General features: G+C 36.4%; 1 protein-coding gene across 1 annotated transcript in view; it reads left to right on the top strand.

Moving 5' to 3' along the window:
• MTF2 (metal response element binding transcription factor 2) overlaps positions 1-21,864 on the top strand; it is a 60,926-nt gene that overhangs the window by 14,148 nt on the left and 24,914 nt on the right. Inside the window, exons 2-6 of the mRNA XM_036766995.1 lie at positions 16,004-16,202; positions 16,328-16,409; positions 19,970-20,065; positions 20,491-20,591; positions 21,032-21,180. Coding sequence (XP_036622890.1) covers positions 16,004-16,202; positions 16,328-16,409; positions 19,970-20,065; positions 20,491-20,591; positions 21,032-21,180 — 627 coding nt within the window. The remainder of the gene's footprint in view (positions 1-16,003; positions 16,203-16,327; positions 16,410-19,969; positions 20,066-20,490; positions 20,592-21,031; positions 21,181-21,864) is intronic.

The raw sequence follows: 21,864 nt of genomic DNA, 5'->3' as shown, positions 1-21,864 counted from the left end.
ATTCTGCAGCAGCACTCTTTCTCCCCTTTTTAAAAAGGAAATAAAAGACAGCATCTGAGGCTGAATTTAAACTCAGCAGCCACCTAGCTGCTTATTGGCCGTTATTTTGTTTTATTTTGTTTTTGCAACAGGACAAAATATAAAATCATATGTTTGCATTTTTAAAAACCACAAATGTACAAATACAAAATATGAGAAACTTGGCTATATAGCAGTTCATGTAAAATAGACTTGGACCAGAAGCTTACTATGAACAAACAAAATAATAGTAAAATTGGGGTGCAGTTGAATGACAACTATTTTTCTTTTTTAATTAAAATTTTTTTGCCTTGGACTTTTTCTGCTGTAAACTGATTTTGAAATGTGTTAGGTAATTCACAGGAAACAGTGTTATGATATGAAATAATCTTCACTACTGTGTTTTGATTAGAATCCTGTGATTAGGAAATCTAAAAGGGAAATTTGCTTGAGTGATTGGTGCCATAAGGACAGGATCCTGATTATGCCATTACAAATTATTTTGATGAGAAAGAAAAGGAAAAAGCATCTTAAGAGACTGATGTAGCTACAGGAAGAGTTTATCAAATAATCTCAGGCTTAAAGGGATAAAATATACAAAAGGTAGAATCCTAACATGAGTAACTGAGGAAAATGGGGTGAGGGGGAGTGACATGGTCAAGGAAAAATTGTGTCATGCTAAAGCTTGGTATGAATAGTTAATAATAAATGCAATTAGTTTTTTTTTTCCTTTTTAAAAAGCAATGTTGGAGGCAAGAGACATAAAGAGAAAGAGATAGGACTCTTGCTTTTTAGGAGAAGTGAAGAAAGGATGAGATGTATATTAACAGATGATGGAGAAAAAGCAGAATTACTCAACTCTCCTATTTTACTTCTGTATTCTCTTCCTCAGACTGGAAAGTACAGCCATAGCAACAATCTGGCTAGCAGCTACTGTGGCTGTGTAAAACCAACAACAACCAGCACACAGAAGGCTGCTAACAGGTTCTTTTGATCTGCATTACTAAGGAAAGTAAAGGGGTTAAGAATCTTACTTTAGTCACACATACAAATATCATTCACTTAGTTCAGGAGGAAAAGCCAACAACCTGAACTTTAGAGCAAGTACAAATAAATTACAAACATACACAATATAAACAGACCAAATCACAATTCATAGTTACCAGGAAAGTATCGACATCAGGGTTCACAAGCCGGGGAGCTCTTAACAACAGCTTTCCCGGAGTCATACGCCACTCTTCCAGTGAGTGAGAGCCCCAAGGGAGACCTCCAACTTCTGGGTTTACAAATCTTGTTCAGAGTCAAAGGTGAGTCACACGTGTGACCCGAAAACATCCCAAACCTGGGACTCAAATTCATGCAAACCAGGCTTGCCCTTGAGGCAAGGAGGTCATCAAAGACTCCTAATTTAATCAAAGAAACAAAGGCCAAACTCTTCAAGGGCACTTGATTAAATAAGTGCTGAAAGCCCACCTTAATTGCCAGTACAACAGCAAAATAGCTAACAAGTTAAACTTGAGATGAGGAAATGCTAAATGCCATAATAACATAGTGGTGCTCCATATGGGTGATTTTGGTTAGAATTCATTGCTAATGAGACTTACTCTGTAGAGGCAGCCTTTGTGTGGATCTAGTGTTGCAAAAAAGGGGAATTGTTGCACTGCATTAGCCAAAAGGGGAATTGTCCGCTGCATTAGCCACAGAATGCACCTTTCTTTGTTAGAGAAGGCAAGATAAGAGCATGGTTGTAGTGGAAAGAAGACTGAGAAGGCTAAGCTGAAGGTTGTACAGGACACTCATTCAACTGTTTTTTGTATTATACATTTTTTTGTTTATTTAAATTTATTTAATATATTTAATATTCAGCACTGATTTTCACAAGAGTGAAAATTTCACAAATTTTCTCCCCATTTCTACCCTCCCACACCCTTCAAGATGGCATATATTCTGGTTGCCCCGTTCCCCAGTCAGCCCTCCCTTCTGTCACCCTACTCCCCTCCCATCCGCTTTTCCCTTACTTTCTTGTGGGACAAGATAAATTTCTATGCCCCAATTGCCTGTGTATCTTATTTCCTAGTTGCATGCAAAAACTTTTTTTTTTTTTCAAACATCTGTTTTTAAAACTTTGAGTTCCAAGTTCTCTCCCCTCTTGCCCTCCCCCCCCCCCCCAAGAAGGCAAGCAATTCAACATAGGTCACACGTTGTATCATTATGTAAAACCCTGCCACGATACTCATGTTGTGAAAGACTAACTATATTTTGCTCCTTCCTAACCTATCCCACTCTATTGAATTTCTCCCTTGACCCTGTCCCTTTTGGAAAGTGTTTGTTTTTGATTACCTCCTCCCCCTATCTGCCCTCCCTTCTATCATCCCCCCTTTTTATCTTCTTCCTACTTCTTTCCTGTGGGGTAAGATTCCCAATTGAGTGTGAATGGTATTCCCTCCTCAGGTCAAAACTGATGAGAGCAAGATTCACTCATTCCCCCTCACCTGTCCCCTCTTCCCTTCCTAGAGAACTGCTTTTTCTTGCCACTTTTATGTGAGATAATTTACCCCCTTCTATCTCTCCCTTTCTCCCTCTCTCAATATATTCCTCTCTCATCCCTTAATTTGAATTTGAATCATACATACCATCTTTCCATGTAGGAGTGTAAAAAAAACAATTCAACTTTAGTAAGTCCCTTGTGATTTCTCTTTCTTGTTTACCTTTTCATGCTTCTCTTGATTCTTCTGTTTGAAAGTCATGTTTTCTGTTCAGCTCTGGTCTTTTCACTGAGAAAGCTTGAAAGTCCTGTGTTTTATTGAAAATCCATATTTGCCTTGGAGCATGATACTCAGTGTTGCTGGGTAGGTGATTCTTGGTTTTAATCCTAGCTCCATTGACCCCCGGAATATCGTATTCTAAGCCCTTTGATACCTTAAAGTAGAAGCTGTTAGATCTTGTGTTATTCTGATTGTGTTTCCACAATTGTTTCTTTCTGGCTGCTTGCAGTACTTTGTCCTTGATCTGGGAACTCTGGAATTTGGCAACAATATTCCTAGGAGTTTTCTTTTTGGAATCTTTTTAAGGAGGCGATCTGGATTCTTTCAATTTCTGTTTTACCCTCTGGCTCTAGAATATCAGGGTAGTTCTCCTTGATAATTTCTTGAAAGATGATATCTAGGCTCTTTTTTTGGTCATGGCTTTCAGGTAGTCCAATAATTTTTAAATTATCTCTCCTGGATCTATTTTCCAGGTCAGTGGTTTTTCCAAAGAGATATTTGACATTGTCTTCCTTTTTTTCATTCCTTTGGTTCTGTTTTATAATATCTTGATTTCTCATCAAGTAACTAGCTTCCACTTGCTCCAATCTAATTTTTAAGGTAGTATTTTCTTCAGTGGTCTTTTGGACCTCCTTTTCCATTTGGGTAATACTGCCATTCAAGGCATTCTTCTCCTCATTGGCTTTTTGGAGCACTTTTGCCATTTGAGTTAGTCTGTTTTTTAAGGTGTTATTCAGAATTTTTTGGGGTCTCCTTTAGCAAGTCATTGACCTGTTTTTCATGGTTTTCTCGCATCATTCTCATTTCTCTTCTCAGTGTTTCCTCTACTTCTCTAACTTGCTTTTCCAAATCCTTTTTGAGCTTTTCCATGGCCTGAGACCAGTTCATGTTTTTCTTGGAGGCTATTGATGTAGTCTGTTTGACTTTGTTGACTTGTTCTGGCTGTATGTTTTGGTCTTCATTGTCTCCAAAGAAGGATTCCAAAGTCTGAGTTTGAATCCGAGAGCGTTTTCGCTGCCTGGCCATGTTCCCACCCAACTACTTGACCCTTGTTTTTTGTCGGGCTATGACTGCTTGTAGAGTAAAAAGTACTTTGTTCCAAGCTTGAGGGGATGCATTGTTGTTTTCAGAGCTATTTCTATGCAGCCAGCTCTGCCACACCAGCACTCCTCCTCCCCCAAGAACCTCCAACCGAGACCTGACTCAGATCTTAAACAGGCTCTGCATTCCTTCCACCACTTAATTCCTCCCACCAGGTGGGCCCAGGGCTGGAAGCAACTGCAGCTGTAGTTCTGTAGCTGCACCACCCCCGTTGTCACTGGGGCTGGTGGCTGAACCTCGAACTCCTTTCACTCTGTCCCCCGCAGCTTTTCCCACTAACCTTCTCTGTTGTCTTTGGTGTTTGTGGGTTGAGAAGTCTGGTAACTGCCACAGCTCACTGATTCAGGGTGCTAGGGCCTGTTCTGAGTGTCTCCCTGTCTGGTTGGTCCTGCTGATGCCCACGCTGGGCTGTGCTCTGCTCCCAGCTCCATAGACCTTACCTAGCCACCACCCAGGCTGTCCTGGGCTGGAGCCCTGCTTCCCTCTGCTATTTTGTGGGTTCTGCAGTTCTAGAATTTGTTCAGAGCCATTTTTTATAGGTTTTTGGAGGGACCTGGAGGGCAGCTCACAGAAGTCCCTGCTTTCCAGCTGCCATCTTGACTCCGCCCCCTGTATTATACATCTTTAGTAGTCAATATAATGTTCTTACTAGAATAATGGTAGTACTTGTAAGTGTTTATACAATGGATGACCTTTTCTTAAAGATTTACAGAATGCTTGTCTTACAACAATCCTGTTGTCTTCTCCTTCACCTTCCTTGCTGCTTTACATATATCCTCTCTCCTTATTTTCTTCCTTCTTCACCTACATCCTTCTTTAATTTCTGAAATCACTACTGCCATTGCTCCTGGAAAAGATGGCAGTCAGTTATCCTGTGGCTTCTTTCACTGTACCTGTAACTATCCAAACCACAATAACTTCCCTATGTACTTTCTTTCCCCATTAGAGTAGGACTTCCTTGAGGTTTTTTGATTTTTGATCAGATGATTTTTTCTGACCTGTTGCTTAGCATTTGACAAATAATAAATGCTTAATAAATTCATTTTCATTCATTTTGCCGATGAGCAAAGTGAGATTCATAGGTTATTGTAGCTCATGGTTATTCAACTAAGTATCAGACCTAGAATGTAAAGACACTTAGGGAAGGAGAGTCTGAATTCTGCACAGACTGTTTGATGTCACATTTTATTGGGCTGAACTTTGAAGTCCGATGCAATTCAACAGTGTTTTGTGGCAACCAAATGCTAATATATTCTTGGACCACAAATTATTACAATCACAGAATCTTAAATTAGAAGAGATTTTATTTTTTGTAGTAGATATTTATTGTTATTGTTTTTAAATTGCCTAGATTTCTTCCGGTGTCCCTCTACCTGCCAGAGAGGCATCCCTTATAACAAAGAATTTCTTATAAAAAAAAGGAAGAAACAAAACCCAAAACTGATCAACACATTAGAAAAATCTGACTTATATATGCAGTATTACACACCTAAGGACCTTATCATCTGCAAAGGAATAGGGGAGGTGTCTTATACCTCTTCTTTGAGGACAACCTTGTTTTTATAATTTTGCAGCATTCTGTTTCTCTTGTTTTTTACACTTAAATTGTAATTTTTGTGTATATTATTTTACTGGTTTTGATTATCACTTTGCATCCTTTCATAGAAGTTTTCCATACTTCTCTCAGTATGTCACATTTGCTATTTCTTATAGCTCATTAATATTCCATTTCATTCATGTGTACCACAATTTGTTTAACCATTCCACAGTTGATAGGCATCTTTATTTCCAGTTTTTTACAACTGTTAAAAAATGCCGCTATAAATTATATGGAACACATGGTACTTTTCATTTTTGGCGATGACTTCCTTGAGTTATATGCCCATCGGTGGGGTCTCTGTCAAAAAGTATATACATTTTAGTCACTTTATTTGCATTGTTTTCCAGAATGGTCATACCAATTTACAGTTCCTACCAACAGTGAGCTTTGTGAGCTTTCCTTTACACAGCCCCGCTTGGAAGGGACTTTAGGGGTCATCATATTTAGCCTATATCTGAACATTAAAACATTCTATAATAAACACACTTGACAAATGGCCACCTGGCCTTTTTTCTTGCCTCTAGTAAAGGCAACAGACTACTTCTCAAGGGAGCACATTCAAATGTTTGAAAAATTGTTATGTGGAAGAGAATTCGATTTAACTCTATATCTGGAACCAGGTAGAAGTTACAGGGAGGGAGATTTCATCCAACTTTTGGGGAAAAGATCTGTAAAAGTTAAAGCCATTCAAAAATGTATGATGGGCTACCAGGAGTGGGGAATGTGTCCCCTCGAGGTCACGTGTAGCCCTCTAGGTCTTCAAGTGCAGCCCTTTGACGGAATCTAAACTTCACCAGATAAATTCCCTTAATAAAAGAATTTGTTCTGTAAAACTTGGACTCAGTCAAAAGGCTGCACCCAAGGACCGAGAAGGCCACACAGGTTCCCCACTGTGGCTCTACTTTGGTAGGTAGTGAACATATTATTGGAGGTCTTAAAGCAGAGGCTAGATTACTATTTGGGGGTGGGGTGTCATAAAGGGGATTGGTGATGCAAATGGGTTATTATACAAGGTCACGTCTAAGGTCCTATCTAGTTCTCAACTTTTCTAATATAAAGGAATATCTCAGCATTTGGGACCCTGAAGCAGATTATTTTTCTTGGATAAAGCAGAATGGCTTATCATCTTTATTTTGGAACTTCATCTTTTATTCCTAAAGATGCTTTAATGAATTCTGTGTAAAATGATCCCCTCTCTTTGGATATAAATCCTTACAGTCAATATGGATTAAAAATTGATAAAATACATTATTTTTGTTCACAGAAGAGAACTCAAGAAAGTAAAATAAAGATTTATTCAATTTGCCTTGTTAAGAGATGTCAATTTAATTTCCATTGGAAAATTGGATAAGAAACTAGTAACCCATAAAGCCATCCTATTACCATCTTATCTTTCTTTGAAACCAAATTCCACTAGATCATACTTTACCTAATCAGTTGTTTTTTTTGTTGTTGTTGAATCATTCAGTTATGTCTGATACTTGATGACTCCATGGACACCATGCCCTTCTATACTATTCCTGGAAGTCTGTCCAAATTCATGTTCATTGTTTCCATGATACTTTTATCCTTCTCCTCTGCTATTCCCTTCTCCTTTGCCTTCAGTCTTTCCCAACTTCAGGGTCTTTTCCAATGAGTCTGAGTCCCATCTTATTATTTGGCCAAAGTAAGTTTCTGCTTCACTCTTTGACCTTACAGTGAATAGCCTGAATTAATTTCTTTTTAAGTATAGACTGTTTTGATCTTGCTCTCTGAGGGACTCTGAAAAGTCTTTCCCCGCATAGTTCGAAAGCGTCAGTTCTGTGGCACTCAGCTTTCCTTATAGTCCAACTCTTACAGCCATACCTTGCTACTGGAAAAACCAAAGATTTGGCAAGGTGATGTCTTTGTTTTTAGTGTGCTGTCCAGGTTTGTCAAAGCTTTCCTTCTAAGGAGCAAGTGTCTTTTAATTTCATGGCTTGCACTGTCTGCAGGAATTTTTGAGCCTAAGAATATAAAACCTAACTTTGCTTGCATTTCTTCTCCCTGTATTTGCCAAGAAGTGGCGGGACCAGTTGCCAAGATCTTAGTGTTTTTTGTTTTTTTTTACATCAAGCTTCAAGCCACCTTTTATACTCTCCTGTCCTACTCTCTTCAAGAGGTTTCTTAATTCCTCTTCACGTTCTGCCATCAGAGTGGTATTATCTGTATATCTGAGACGTTGATATGTCTTCTAGAAACCAAATTCTAGCTTTCGATTCATCCAGCCTGGCATTTCTCATGATGTACTCTGCATATAAATTAAATGAGGTAACAATACACAACTTTATCATAATCCTCCAATCTTAAAATCAGTCAGTTCCGTGTTCAGTTCTAACTGTTGCTTCTTGGCCAACATACAGGTTCCACAGGAAACAATTGGGATGATCTGGTATTCCCATCTTTTTGAGGACTTGCCACATTTTGCTGTGATCCACACAGTTAAAGGCTTCAGTGTAGCCAGTGAAGCAGAAGCAGATGTTTTTCTGGAATTCCCTTGCTTTTTCCATTATCTAGCTCATGCTGGCAATTTGGTCTCTAGTTCTTCTGCCTCTTTGAAAACAGCCTTCAAAGTAATGCTTAAAATTCTGCAAGCTAGGCTTCAGCAGTATGTGAACTGAGAATTAGCAGAAGGGCAGGCTTGTTTGTTTGGTAATTTGAACATTCCTTGGCACCCTTAATTAGGATTGGGACATAAACTGATCTTTTCCAATCTGGTGGCCATTGTTGAGTTTTCTAAATTTGCTGGTATATTGAGTGCAAGACTTTCATGGCATTGTCTTTTAGAGTTTTATGTAATCAACTGAGACCAATTAATATTTGGTGTCAGTAGACAATCATTTATGTTTCTTGGAATTTTAGGATTTTCATCACTTTTTTGTTAATTTTCATTTTTTTTATTACCATATATAAAGCAGTATAATGCAGTGGAAAGACCATTAGGTTTTTAATCATTAGAGATCTGAGGTTCAGATCTTGCCTCTTAACACTTAATAGCTGTGTGACCTTGGAGAAGTAATATCACCTTTCTACATTTTTATTCCTTCATTTATAAAATAGGCATAACTACCTATAGTATATACTTCCAAGGATTGTGAGGAACAGATGAGATAAAGCGCTTTGGAAAGTTTAGAGAATTGACATGCAGGTGTCATCATGATACATAGATGAAATTTCTTAATTTTGATACTGATTTCATTAGGATCTGAGCTTTTATAGTGTTTTAGCTGTCCAAATCCATGTTCACACACAGAGTTTTTCTTTTTTTAGTGAGGCTATTCATACCTCTAGCCTGTTCCTGCCAGTGCTGTGACAGTGACCCTGGTTTTTCTAATGAAAGTATAATTTCAATTCTGTTTCAACCCAGTTTGAATATAGTTATATGAAATTAAAGGAGGTAATACTTGTTTCTTCTTTATAAATCATTGTGACAGTTTGCATGAATATAACCCAACCTGATTTATCACCTGTCCCTTTTAGTTAATACAGAAATTGGCATACAGAAACACTGTTCGTCATTTAAAAGGCAACAATAATTATTTCAGCCTAATAATACCTTCCCTTTTTTTACTGTAAATAATGGTGTACAAATAGTGGCAATAAACTAGTAGTTGACTGAAAGTTTTTGAAATAATGCTTAATTCATTACCCAATATCTATCTTTAATTATTGGTTGAAGATAAAGGACAATATATATCAGCATTTGTGTACTTGAAAGATAAAAAATTTTTGTCTTTTTAAATGCAGTGTATTGATTTCGCTGCTGAATTGTGTGTATTCACTATATTCTTTGGGACATTTTGTTTCTTTTTTGTTGGTGTACAAAAAAAACCACAATAATTTACAGAAGTATTTTTGTCGCTTTTGTAAATGTAGTTTTCCGTCATTGTTTTGTCCCCAGGAAAACTACATTCTTATCAACTGGAAATTTTTAGCTTTCTACTCCAAACCGAATTTAGTAATTGCCTGCTGTGCTCCAAACACTTGGATAGATGCTAGAAAGATAAAATTTAAAAGACTATACCCTCAAGGAACTTATATTCTGCTGATGAATCATGTAAATAGATAAGTATATAAATAATAATTTGCAACAGCCAGGTGGCTCAGTGTTTAGAGAACTGGACATGAAGTCAAGGAGACTCGAATTTAAATACAACCTCAGATACATTTAATGGTGTGTGATTCCGGGCAAATCACTTAACTTCTGGATGCCTCAGTTTCCTTATCTTTAAAGTGGGAATAATAATAGCATCTACTTTCCAGAGACATGAACATAAAATGAGATAATTTTTGTAAAGTAATTTGATACCTTAAAAATGTTATGTAAATGCTAGCTACTGCTGCTGTTGTAGGCATGAGAATGTGGTAACAACTGTGGGGGAATCAGGAAAGGCTTCTAGTAGGAGGTAACATTAAAGCCTGAGTAAAGAAGGTTGAAGATGTGAGAGAGATTGAATTGCTTGGATATGAAGGAAGAGTGAGGGAGAAGGAAAATTTGAGAATCATTCTTAGTGTGCAGCACGGCACAGTGGATAGAGTGTTGGATCTAGAGTAAGAGGGCCTGAGTTCAAATCCTGTGTCTACTACTTACTAGCCAGGTGACCCACTTCACCTTTCTGAGCCTCAGTTTCCTCATCTGTAAAATGAGGGGCTTCAGCTAAATGACCTCTGAGCTGTGATGCTCTGTGAACAGTATAGGTAATGACTCCTGGAGAATGAGTCAGGTGTTTAAGCAATAGAGCTTGGGTCAAATACATTTCCTTTCTATTAAATGACTGACTCCCACTAGAGAGTGGGAACTTGCTGTGCTGTCAGGTGTAGTTATTAGAAAGTTTTGCTTTATTTTTTATTAAGAGAGTATAATAGATGAATTGTTTATTTAGAAGTGATGTGTCAAAACAACTTTATGGAAGAAAACATGAGCCGTGTTAAAGGGGAAACAGCAATGGATTTGTTATCAGCACTTTGGTTCAAATCTTTGCTCCGTCTCTCCCTGTTTGACAGTGAGTATATCAATCAGCTCATCATCATAGCTGCAGTGAATTTGTGCAAAAACTTTCTGGTTTTATGTAGTCAAATACATCCAATTTATTTTCTCTAATTTCTCTGAATTCTTTCCCTATTAATAGATCTGCAAGGTAATTTTTTCTTTGTTCCTCTAATATGTTTTACAATGTGACTTTTTATATCTAGATCACATGCATCCATTTGTAGCTTACATTATAGTGTGAAGTGTTGGTCTTCTAAACCCAGTTTTTTCCAGACTGCTGTCAGTTTTCCTAGCAGTTTTTGTAAGATTTTATTTAAGTTGGGTCTTTAGTTTTATCAAATACCAGACTATTGAATTCATTTGTTTTTGTGTTTTATGTACTCAGTCTGTTCACAGATAGACCTCTCCATTTTTTGACCACTACCAAATTGTTTAATGATCACTGCTTCAGAATAGAATTTAAGATATGGTATAGCTAGGCCCTTTCTCTTCTCTCTTTATTTCATTTATTCCTTTGAGATTTTTTACTTTTTGTTCCTTCAAATGATTTTTGTTATTTTTTTAGTTCTATTAGTTCTATTTTTTTTAGTTCTATTATTTAGTTCTATTAGTAATCTTTTGGTAGTTTGATTGGTATGTAACTGAATAAATAAATTCAGATAGTATTATTATTTTTATCATTTGGCTTAGCCCAACCTTCAGCAGTTAATAGTTCTTCAGTTATTTAGGGCTGTCTTTATTTCTATAAACAGTGTTTTGCAATTGTATTGATATAGTTCTTTTGTGTATCTTAGTTGGTAGACTCCCAAGTATTTTGCACATTTTGTAATGGAATTTCTAAGAGAGATGTCATGTCACTCCTGAATCTCATCTCCAGACCAAATACTCCCAATTTTCATGCCTAATCCTTCGTAGCATCTTTCTCTTAGAAAGGTCAAGAAGAATGAGAACTAACTAAAAGCCATTAGATTTAGCCATTAAGAAATTGTTGGTAACTTTGGAAAGGGTAATTTCAATTGAATAATGAAATCAGATTGTAAGAGATTAAGAAGTGACTGGAAGGTGAGGAAATGGAGATGATGAGTGTAGACATCTTTTTTCCAGGAATTTGTACAAGGGACGAGAGTATTATAGAACTATAATGTGAAGAGGTGACAGGATAAAATGGAAGATTTTTAAGGTTCAGGGAAACCTGGGCATGTTTTTAGGTGGTGAGAAAGGAGCCAGTAGATAAGGGGACATTGAAGACAAGAGAAAGAAATGGAATGATTGAGCTGCCGTAAGAGATAGGAAGGATTGGAATCAAGAGATGGAAGTATAGGGCAGTGAGAGGTTAGCCTTGGTTAGAAGGCCCCACCTATTTTTCTCTGGGGGAGAGAGAGAAAGAGAGAGAACAGTATAGCAAAGAAAGGCTTTGATGTGGAGTTTGGGAGGAATAGCTCATAACGGATGGTCCTTGTTTTCTCAGTAAAGATGAAATGAGAGCCTCTTTTGAAAAAGAGAGGTTATGTTGATGGTCTGAGAATAGAGGAGGTTTGGAATTGCCATTGTAGAGACTGATACAGTCAAATCATAAAAGGGCAAAAGGATTGCTATACATAGTGAGGGTCCAGTTGAGACTGGATAAAACAACCTAACCATATTAGCACCTAGCCCACTTCTCTCCATCTTGTCCATAAAGATACCTTGAGACTTTCTGAAATCTAGCTATATTATCTATGCCGTCACCTATTGTGCTTTAACAGCCTAGCAGCTTTGTCTTTTTTTTTTAAAGGAAAAGTCTATCAAGCTTTGTTTTTTAGATTTTCTTTTTATTAAAATTTTGACAAACCCCATTTCTATATGCAAAGAACAAAAGGAACCTTGTTTATAAAAATGCAAATAAATGAAAAAATCAAAATAATTTATAGTCATACAAAAATGCTCTTAATCATTATTGATTAGAGAAATGGAGATTAAAACAATTTCGGGATACCATTTTACACCTGCTAGATTGACTAAAATGATAGAAGGGGAAAGTGACAAATGTTGGAGAGGATGTGGAAAAATTAGGACACTATTCCATTGTTGGTGGAATTATAAAATGATTGAATCATTTTGGAAAGCAATCTGGAATTATGCCCAAAGAATTATTAAGCTACCTATACCCTTTGACCCAGCAATCCCACTGCTTGGTCTATTTCCAAAGATGATTAGGGAGAAAGGAATAGAACCTGTATGTTCTAAACTGTTTCTAGCAGCTCCCTTTGTGGTGGCAAAGAACTGGAAATTGCAGGGATGCCCATCAATTGGGGAATGGCTGAACAAGTTGAGGCATATGATTGTGGTGGAATACTACTGTGCTATAAGAAATGATAAGAAATGGTTTAAAAAAAACATGGAAAGACTTCTACGAAATATGAGTGAAATGAGTAGAACCAAGAAAACGTTGTATACAGTAACAGCAATATTTTTAATTAATTTTTTTTTAGTTTACAATACTCAGTTCCACAAGTTCTTGAGTTCCAAATTTTTCCCCCTCCCCCACCAAGACAGCATATAATCTGATATAGGTTCTACATGTACCTTCATTTTAAATTTATTTTCCCAGTAATCAAGTTGTAAAGAAGAATTATAACCAATGAAATGAACCATGAGAAAGATGTAACAAAACCAAAAGGAGAAAAGAGAGAGAGCAAATAGTTTGCTTCAGTCTGCATTCCAATTCTGTAATTCTTTCTCTGGATGTGGACAGCCTTTTCCATCATGAGTCTTTTGGAGCTGTCTTACTTATAAGAAACCTTGCATTGTTGAGAAGAGCCAAGTCTATCAAAGATAGTCATCATAGAATGTGTCTATGGCTGTGGTTGTGTACAGTGTTCTCTTGGTTCTGCTCCATTCACTCATCATCAGATCATATAAGACTGTCCAGGTTCTTATGAAGTCCATCTGCTCCTCAAGCAATACTGTTTTAAGATGACTTTGAGCCAATAAGTTATTTTGTTTATTATAAATACCCAAGTTATCTATAAAGAACAATATGAAAAAAGACACTATCTGCATCCAGTGAAAGAACTGATTAATAGAAGTATGTACAGAATAATTTTACGTTTGCGTGTGTGTGTGTGTGTGTGTGTGTGTACCTGTTTGTCTAAGGATAGCCATCTCTAGGGCAGGGGTGTGTGGTGGTGGGGGAATTTACATGATAATTTAGTGTGTTTGAAAGGAATAGCAAATTGTGCATAGTAGATTTGCAGTTTTATATACAATCATCTTTTTCCTTGTACTATGTTATGGAAATGCTTGTTTTATTCCATAAATTAAAAATAAAATTTTAAGAAAAATATATAATAGATTGAATTTGTTAGTTCTAAAACTATCCTGCTTGTTTACAATGAACCCATGTTGTCTCTTAATGCTCACTGGAGAGGTGGAGGACCACAGATATAGATGGTTGTGTTGTGTGTACTCTGTTGGTTGTTTTTACTTAACTTTTTTTTTGTTGTTGTTATAAGGGAAAGTTGAGGGTGGGCAGAGGAAGTGTATTGGGAAACAGTGGTGTAAAAAATGAAAGCAATCAATAAAACTTTAAAATGAAGTAATGTTTCATAGTCTAATGCCTAGAAAAATCAGCAGTCTCTTGTTATGAGAGATGATTTTGAGAAGTATAATTAGGGCCAGCCCTTGGCAAAATCATGAAAAAAAAGATTTGTTTTGGCTCTCCTCCATATCCCCTTATGAGTGCTACTTCTTTCCCTTAAATTCTGTTTCCCAGAACTCTCCTAATTCTGTGTCCTATTCTTATTCTCAGCCGGTTGTTAGCCAATTCCTGTTGTGATATTAGCTGATACTGTATAAGGTGTTAACTTTTCTCAGCATATTTGTATTTTTAAAACATAGCCTTTTAAGGCCAGAATCTGGCATTTCAGAAGGAAGGTTCAAGGGAAAGGAAAGGAAACAAGCATTCATTAAGCCCTTACTATGTGTAGGGCACTGTGCTAAGTGCTCCACAGATACTATCTAATTTGATCCTCTGAACAAACCTGTGAGGTAGGGTGCTATTTGGTAGCCCCATTTTACATTTGGGGAAACTATGACAGACAAAGGTTAAGTGTCTTGTGCAGGCTCATATACCTAGTAAATATCTGAGATTGTCAGATATTCTTAACTACAGGCCAGCCTCTCTACTATGCCACCTTGTTGTTCAGTGGATCTATCCTATTTGATTCTTAGTAAAGCCATTACAGGTTTTCTTCAAAAACCTACTGGAGCAGTTTGCCATTTCCTTCTCTGAAAGATTGAGACAAATAGAGATTAAGTGACTTGCCCAGTGTCATACACCTAGTTAGATCTTCAGATCTTCCTGACTCCAGGCCCAATGCTCTATCCACTTAACCATCTGCAGTCATTTCTGTCACCTGCATCCACTTGTCTGCATAGATAACTGTTTTCCCCTTATACCACTGTGACTTTGCAAGGACAAAGGATAGTTGGCATATATATCTTTCTCGGTTATCTCCCTGTCCCTTTTTCTATGCCTGTAGTGGCCAAAGTAAATATATAAAGACAGTATGTGACTAATGAATGGTTGCTGACCCTTACCCCATAGTGTGTGGGGGGTGGAAAGGAAAAGAGAAGGGGGGAAGGGAATAAGCATTTATATAGTGCCTACTGTGTGCTAGGCACTGTACTAAGTAATTTATGAATACTTACTTGAGCCTCACAACAGTCCTAGGAGGTAGGTGCTGTTATTAGTGTCCTTGTTTTACAGTTGAGGAAACTGAGGTAGATAGAGGTGAAGTGTTTTGCTCAGGGTCAAACAGCTAGTAAGTATCTGAGGTTAAATTTGAACTAAGGTCTTCCTCACTCTAGACTGAATGTTATATCCAGTGTGCCACCTAGCTACCTGAGGCAGCTAGGCAAATATTAAGAAGTGTTCTATCTTGGTTTTTTTTCCCCACCTTTTTGTTAGCAGACATGACCCTGAGTTTCTTGCTACCATCTCCTGTAGCAAGTATTTTAATTAATCATTGTACCAGACTAGATTGTGTTTCAGTACCTCTGGGCCTGGTTGGATAGGTTTTGTTTTATTTATGTGGTTGAGTTTGACAGATCCAATTGTAAATCTCAAATCGATTTCTTAGTACAAATATGCATAGAAGATACACTACATAGAAGATTTTCTTCCTTAGGCAGTGTGGTATAATCATAGTTCACACAGTGTATCCAAAGAGCATAGTAGGCATTGTTCAAATAGGGGCAGCCTGCTTTGCCACAGTGTACATTGCAAGAGAGCTGGAGTAAAGACTCTGCTGAGGTGGCAGTCAGGAGCCCTATATTTGCTTTTGGCCTCACTATTTACCAGCCAGGTACTTCCTGAACAAGTCATTTAACCTCACTGAATTTGGTTCTCCATCTATAAAATGGGTATAATTCTTGCACTACTTGCCTGAGAATTTTTGTGAGGACTTTGTAAATGTAGGATGTGGCTATTTATTTATTTATTTTTGATGGCTTCTATTTCCTAAACAGAGACTCTACAGGGGCGTGTAATTCATTGGTCCATAAGCGGTCTCCTTTACGTCGAAACCAAAAGACCCCGACATCCTTGACCAAACTGTCTTTACAGGATGGACAGAAAGCCAAAAAGCCAGCATGTAAATTTGAAGAGGGTCAGGATGTCCTAGCTAGATGGTCAGATGGATTATTTTATCTTGGAACTATCAAAAAGGCAAGTTATTTAAAAGTCTTGTTATCACAACTTAAATTTTAACAAAATCATATTGTAGTTTTGAGCTCATAGTTACAATTTATCATTTTTAGAAAGATCATCTTAAATATTCTTCTTCGTTACAGATAAACATATTGAAACAGAGCTGCTTCATCATATTTGAAGATAGTTCTAAATCCTGGGTTCTCTGGAAGGACATACAAACAGGCAGGTGTTATTTTTCTTGAAAGTGATTTATATTGAAACTTGATTTTTTTTTTCAAATTGTCTCTGACCTTTAAATGTGGGTATTAAAATAAACATATCATTTTTAAGAAAGTAAGGGAAAAAAAATCATAAACCTGGTCCTAGATACTGTTATATCTCATTGGTGCTTGAGAGATCATTTGGGTCATAAAAAGTTGGATATTTGTCAGTAGAATCATCATGTGTTGGAAGTTGTAAGCATTACTGACATACAGAAGAAAAAAGTTGTTAGGTAAAAAGTGGACACTTCTGTGAACTATCATAAAAGTTTGTAGTGCCTATTATGAATCTACGTTCATTAGAAGGTCAGATGCTTTGGCCACATAATGAAAAGACAGGACTCAATGAAAAAGACTCTGCTGTTGGGAAAGATTGAAAGCACAGGGAGAAGGAGACAGTAGAGGATGAGATGGATAATGTCACAGAAGCAATGAGCATGAAGTTGGACAGACTTGAGATGGTGCAGGGTAGAAGGGCCTGGCACATTGTGGTCTATGGTTTCACAAAGAATTGTACATGACTGAACAACAACAACATGATCCTGTGAGTCATATCTTAGGACTTACTGAGATACACATAAATAAATGGTTCCCCTGTGTTATAGTAGAAAATATGTATAAATAAGAGTATGGTAGAAATTGCTGCTCCTTTATTTTTGTTATCTCTTGATGACGTTAATAATTAGATTTGGATTGGTGTCAGAATAAATTCAGGTATCCCTTGCTTTAACACATAGATCAGAAAAATTTCCTATTAAACATACTTTATAAATTGCAGATACTTATTTCATGGAAGTTGTTGGAATCATTATTTCACAGCTGCTCTTTAAATCTGGTAAGTGTGGGCCCTTTACAGGACATATTCTCTCTGGAAAGTCCTTTAACTGCAAAAAGAATGTTGAAATCTCTATATTAAAATTCAAAGTATACTAATAGCCCAGTGAAGCTCCATTTCTGGATTTCCTTATCAGATAAGTAATCAGGAAGGAATCTAAAGGGAGTTGTGTCCAGCCTAGAAAGGAAACACAGAAGTGGGACTATTAGTTATTACTTTATTTAGAACTCCGATATAGAGATTTCTTCTATTGAAGTACTTTCCATAGAAGATACTCCCTGTAGAGGGTCTAAGTTGATTGGTTTAAAACATTGTTGCTGCTATCTCAGTTCCAGGGCCTTTGCCACCAGCACTATAGGGAGTAATTTCCCTACATGATGGTTACTGTATTAGTAAACAAAACTTAGCTTTTGAGTTCTGTTTTTGGACCCCAAGTCATAATTATATAGTGAATTACTAAAGTTTTCCATTTCCTGGTTTCTTGGAAGGAACATTTCCATGCACCAAGCACAGTTATGGTACATATTAGATGTTTAACAAATGCTTGTTAAGTTATTGAAGAAAACTAGAAATAGAGTTCAGTCACATTTCTGTGTAATTATATTACTTAGTTCTCAGATACTCAAAAGCTTAAATAACTCTAAAGAAGTAACCGTTCTGTAATTAATCTTTTCAGAGGGATGGTGGCATACTTTGAAGATGGAACTGAGGAGGCAGTGAGAATAGACTAAGCCAAAGGATTTAAAGGGACAGCAGGGCTCCAACAACAATGACCTTAGTAGGCTGAATCATCTCTCTAATCCCAAAAGAATAATTTTTAGACTTTGATTTGTAAATTTGGATTTTTGAACTGTCTTTTCACAGTAGGGGTTCACTTATACTTTAGAACAGTGGTTTTCAAACTTTTTGGTCTCAGGACCCTTTTACACTTTCAAAAGTTAAGAACCTAAAATAAATTTTTGTTTATTATGTAGGTTATATCAGTATTTACTGTATTAGAAATGAAAACATGATACTATTTCATTTTGAAATAACCAATAAATCTGTTACATGTTAACATATTTTTAATGAAAATAATTATATTTTCCAACACAAAAATTATTGAGAAGAGTAGCATTGTTTTTCACATTTTTTGCTTTTCATTTTCATATCTGGCTTAATGGAAGACAGCTGGATTCTCATATCTGCTTTTGCATTCAGTCTATTGAAGTGTGTTGTTTTGGTTGAAGTATATAAAGAAAATCTGGCCTCACATAGATACATAATTGGAAAAGGGAAGAGCATTTTAATAGGCAAAAATGTCTTAGTATTGTTATGATAGTAATTTTGACCTTGTGCACCCCCTTAAAGGGTTTTGGGGAACCCCAAGGAGTCCACAGAGAACTATTGCTCTAGAAACCTACTATCATATGACTTGCTTTCAGATGATACTGTCTAATGTGGATCTTTCTTGACCAAGTCCTTTGATCCTGTGACTTTCCTCCTCTTTGCTGCTTCCCAGACAATAAAAGAGCATATTTGTCTAGTGTTTTCATGGTGGTAGCAGGTGGCAAGAAAAGGGAAGATTTGTGTGGGTCATAGAACCCATTTGACCCTTTTTGAAATATCCCCTGACAGTCCAGTATTCTTCCCCTTGCCTAGGTGCACTGCTATTGCCGCCACCAAAATGACAAAAGGTTTGTATGTGCAGTTGTGATTCAAGTTTTTATGTCCATGGTAGCCCCAGAAGGGGATGGTATGAAGCGAGAGACCCACTACAAGGAATCAGCCAGGAATGGATATTTTAATGGATAGAGAATGAATGTGTTGGTTTCCACAAATAATGGATCTATCTTCTGATGCCAACATAAACCTTAAAAGAACAATTAGGTCACTTAAAAAGGTTGCTTTGAGATGATTTACCCAATAAAGAGCTCATGCCGGTCAAGTGCCATTATGACTACCCTTTTCCTCTCTTACATACTCGTAGATATTTTCTTTTTTGTTTGGTGATTACGTTTGGAATTTAGGCAGGCTTTTCCCTGGAAGGTATTGAGTGATTGAGGGGAATGAAAACAGACATTTGTAAAGTTTCTGATATGAACAAAGGACTGTGCTAGGTACTGGGTGGGCAGATAAAAGATTTAGGGAAGACACCATTTGTATTCTCTTTGAGCTTACGTGGCTACAATCCAGTAGGGAGATAGGGCACAAACAGAGGTGACAGATACATAATATTACACGATAAGTGCATTGAAACATCGCAAATCAAAGTGCTGTGTGAGGTCCGTGGGAGAAGATACAGAGTTAGGAGAAGAGGAAGCATTTGAATTAGGCTTTAAAGAGTGTAGGAATTCAATAGGTGAAGAAGTATATTTTTGGTATAGGAAACAATGTGAGCAAGGCATAGAGGGGAGAATAGTAATGGCTTCTTCGTAGCAGAACAAGGAAAGTATGAAAGTCTTGGCTTTAACTGTTGACCACTCTTTCTAACTTGCATTGTGATATAACTAGATCCTTTAGTTTAAAAAATAACAGTTTTCCTTAAGTTTTCATTATTACTTAATGAGAATTTACCTAGCTCTGTCAACAAAGCACTCTTACTCAAAGCCATTCTCTGGTACATGGAAATGACTTTTATGAAGACCTTTATATATTCACTGTATTTTTTTTTTTGCTGGATTAAAAATATTTTTAATTGTCTTCAGGAGCCACTGGAAGTGGGGAAATGGTCTGTACAATATGTCAGGAAGAGTATTCAGAAGCTCCTAATGAAATGGTTATATGTGATAAGTGTGGGCAAGGTAAGTAGGATATGATTTCATTAAAATGTTAATTTTTTTTCTTAGTCTTAAGACAGATTTCGCGGCATATGAGTAATAATAAATATTTTGATACATTGATAACTTGAGGTCTTATGTTACCTTACATGTAACTTATATTACATAATGTTATGTAATATTAATTTGAATAAATTCAGTGTAATAATTGAATTTTTTGGCTCCTGAAATGTGGAATATATTTTGTCAAGAAACTGAATTCTATGTTCATCTTCTTTAAGAACTAAAAAGGGATTTGCATATACTTTTACAGCAAAATGAAAAACATTTTACATTATTGAAGAGTATTAAATGTTGTAAGCAAGATAATTTTATTTTGAAATATGTCCTTGAAATTTTGGTGAATCACTTGTCCATATTTGGACATCTAATTTATTTTCAAAATTTAGGGTATCATCAGTTGTGCCATACACCTAATATTGATTCCAGTGTGATTGACTCTGATGAAAAATGGCTCTGTCGACAATGTGTTTTTGCAACAACAACAAAGGTATATATATATTTTAAGATTTTTGTCCTGTGACCCTAAGTAAAAATTTGTAAATTTTTCTACTTTAATTTTTGCTTATATGTAACTTGTTTGTGGGAAAATAAGAATAACTAGAGCTGTGAAGAAACAAATATTCTTTACAATTTGTTTTATAAGGATTACTAGACTCACCTTGTCTATGTTGATAGCAATTCTGAAGTTGTTAGTGATGCAAAAGAAAAGAATGATAAAGAAGTGCTTAATAAATGTTTGTACTGACCTGTATTTTTAAAATGATAGAAGCAACAAGGGTAAATTTTTAGTACTAGTTCTAAAACAATATTTAAAATGGAAACTTTGGAGATATATTGTAAATCATTAATTTTAAATGGTGTTTAAAATTTAGCCTTCATTGTTAGTCAATTGTCTTTGTCTTTATTTTTTTTAAAAATTTAATATAGAGGGGTGGTGCGCTTAAGAAAGGACCAAATGCCAAAGCGTTACAAGTCATGAAGCAGACTTTACCCTATAGTGTGGCAGACCTAGAATGGGATCCAGGTCATAAAACCAATGCTCAGCAGTGTTACTGCTACTGTGGAGGCCCTGGAGAGTAAGTAGATAATATTTTCTACTCAGAGGATTTCTAAATATTAGTGATGTTGATTTAATAAGCTAACTTTTAGGGAAGAAATTTATTGCTGCATCTCCCAGTCAGGTCTGAGATTTTCCTGGTTCTCCCATTCTTTGGTGAATGTCAGCCTTATTGTTATTGACCCTCTAGAAACTGATAGTATTAGGATGGGTAAAAAGCAAATATTAGCATGAATTTGGGAATAAAGCGGACTTGTAATAAATCAGATTTTACTACTCTTGTCAGATGGTGGTGGTGAAATGATTAATCATGTTTTATAAGCAATTCAGTTAAACATTTATTTAAGCACCTAATATGCTGAGGATTCTCCAGCAATAGTGCCAGATTATTTGAATAAAATCATATTCAGATAACCATTAGGAAATTGTTTTTCTGTATTTTAACTGAAAGAATTTTCCAGCTAGGTGTTTGAGAGTAGAAAGAGGAGTTGAATTTTAAAATTAGGTTTGTTAATAAATCATCACATGATGCTTAAAGCTTAGTACTAGGTCAGTATTCTCTCAGTTCCTAGTTTTACTCCTAATTCACACATGCTTTGATATATAAGAGGTTTAAATCATATACCTGAGTTCCAATCCAGCCTCTGACACTAACTAGCTGTGTGATCTTGGGCAAGTCACTTAATCCTGTTTGCCTGAGTTT

The sequence above is a fragment of the Trichosurus vulpecula genome, chromosome 7, assembly GCF_011100635.1.
Source record: "Trichosurus vulpecula isolate mTriVul1 chromosome 7, mTriVul1.pri, whole genome shotgun sequence".
Classification (NCBI taxonomy): Eukaryota; Metazoa; Chordata; class Mammalia; order Diprotodontia; family Phalangeridae; genus Trichosurus; species Trichosurus vulpecula.
The sequence above is the reverse complement of the archived record's forward strand: the minus strand, read 5'-3'. Positions and strand labels throughout refer to the sequence as shown.